We start from the raw sequence: 2,227 nt of genomic DNA on the forward strand, positions 1-2,227 counted from the left end.
TGCCTTATTTGTTGATTTATGTGGCATACATGACATTGAGATTGAGATATCGATGTATAAAATAAATGTTTTGTTAACACACATCATTTTATGCATACATCGATACATGACATGCACGTTGAGCTATGATCATTGGATACCATGATATGATTTGATTGGCTTCCGGGGTTTGTGAACACAATCGCTATGCCGGTATTATATGACCCGTAAAGCATAGACAATTGTAGCCCCATATGATTGGATATGAGATTTGGGACTTGATGGCGCTTTGCCGACGCTATCATACGAGTATCCCATATTGGCCGGTGTGCCAGCTCGAGCATTGATTTGATAGCGATTCGATTGATTCTGACATGTGCTCAGTGGATGGGCATTTGACCCGATACCTCCACGACATACATGCATTGCATACCATATATCATTGCTTAGATATCTGTGGTATATATGATTGGTTGTTCCATACGGAGCTTTGCTCACCCCCAAGGGGGGCTGTTGTTGTCTTTGTGTGTGGACAATGGCAGGTACTCCAGGATATCAGGAGATCGGAGAGGGTACTTCTGGAGGGAGCCACAGCTTGGGCTAAGGTTTTATGTTTTGTCTTGTTCCCAGTATATATGTATATGTATCTATATACCGGGGCATGTCCCGAGAATTTAAGTTGTTTGTATATGATAGATTTTGATTTCGTGTGGGCATGTTTATGACATGAGATTAAATACTATTTTTAGTATTCAAATAAAATGATTTGGGCTCATTGTAAAGAAAATTTAAACTCGTTTTCCGCTGTAATTAATTAACCCTAATCAGATTGCATTGTAATAACGATTAGGAGCTAAGGGCCCCACAGAAAGAATTGAATATGCGACAACAGAGATGGTTGGAACTGGTGAAGGAATATGATTGCACCATTAGCTATCATCCTGGTAAAGCTAATGTGGTTGCGGATGCTTTGAGTTGCAAATCGAGTTCTTTATTGGGTTCCATGATTCAGAAACCATTGTTGCTTAATTTGCAAATAAATGAGATAACTAATGTATCTGCAGGTACAGTAGCTCCATTATCTGCAATGGTTCTCCGCTCAACTTTGTTTGATAGAATTTTGAAGGAACAACAGTCTGATAATCAGTTATTGAAATTGAAGAAAGAGAGTGATCTATCAGAAGTTTCTGAGTTTGGGTTGAATCGTGATGGTTTGTTGACTTTTCGAGGTAGGATATGTGTTCTTTTGGGGGATGAAATTCAAAGAGATGTATTTATTGAAGCTCATACCGCGCCATATTCGGTTCACCCTGGCAGTACCAAAATGTACCAAGATCTTCGACGCCTTTACTGGTGGCCAGGTGTGAGGCCCGCGGCCGAAGAGGGCGGGGGGTGATCGCCGGTGCCATGATGTTGCACGGACAATGAGCTGCTCCTGGCAGGCTTCTAGGTGGAGGGAACATGAATGAACCGATTCCACACCGGAATGAAAGGGATTCCGAGACTGTTCAATGTAATGGATTGTATAGTTGAAGAGGGCTTAAAATATTTGATTGGTGCTACTCATATCACGAAGGTTCATCTTCTTTTCAGTAGCTCATCACATAAGAACTCCAAAGTTAAGCGTGCTTGATTTGGGGCAATTTTGGGATGGGTGACCTCCTGGGAAGTTTCCTAGGTGCGTGTGAGTGAGGACATAAGCACGCTGGAAAGACTCGTCTTGGTACAGTGAGGACAGTCATCGAATCTGGGGCGTTACACCAGTTATGAAGAAAGATATCATATTATTTGTTTCTGAATGTCTAACCTGTCAGCAGGTTAAGATTCAGAACCAGAGGCCTGCGGGATTGTTGCAATCCTTACCTATACCGCAATGGAAATGGGAGCACATCACCATGGATTTTGTTGTTGGGTTGCCAAAAAGTTATAAGGGCTTTAATTCTATTGGGGTAATCGTGGATCGATTAACCAAGTCGTCACATTTTCTCCCTGTCAAGACGACATATTCTATGAATGAATATGCTGAAGCTTATATTCAGGAGATTGTGAGAGTTCATGGGATACCAGTGTCGAGAGTTTCAGATCGTGATCCAAGGTTTACCTCCGAGTTGTGGAAGAGTTTACATAGAGCCCTGGGCACGAAATTGGCCTTTAGTACAGCCTATCATCCTCAAAGCGACGGGCAATCAGAAAAGGTTATTCAAATTCTTGAGGATATGTTGAGGGCTTGTATAATTGATTTTCCTGG

The 2,227-nt window shown here is 41.9% G+C and overlaps 1 protein-coding gene across 1 annotated transcript; it reads left to right on the forward strand.

Moving 5' to 3' along the window:
* Window positions 1-859: 859 nt before the first annotated feature.
* Window positions 860-1,375, forward strand: LOC142520274 (uncharacterized). The gene is made up of 2 exons (XM_075623277.1): window positions 860-923; window positions 1,044-1,375. Exons 1-2 carry the CDS (start codon window positions 860-862, stop codon window positions 1,373-1,375), a joined length of 396 nt encoding a protein of 131 aa, XP_075479392.1.
* Window positions 1,376-2,227: the final 852 nt, after the last annotated feature.

The sequence above is a fragment of the Primulina tabacum genome, chromosome 12 (genome assembly GCF_025594145.1).
Source record: "Primulina tabacum isolate GXHZ01 chromosome 12, ASM2559414v2, whole genome shotgun sequence".
Lineage (NCBI taxonomy): Eukaryota > Viridiplantae > Streptophyta > Magnoliopsida > Lamiales > Gesneriaceae > Primulina > Primulina tabacum.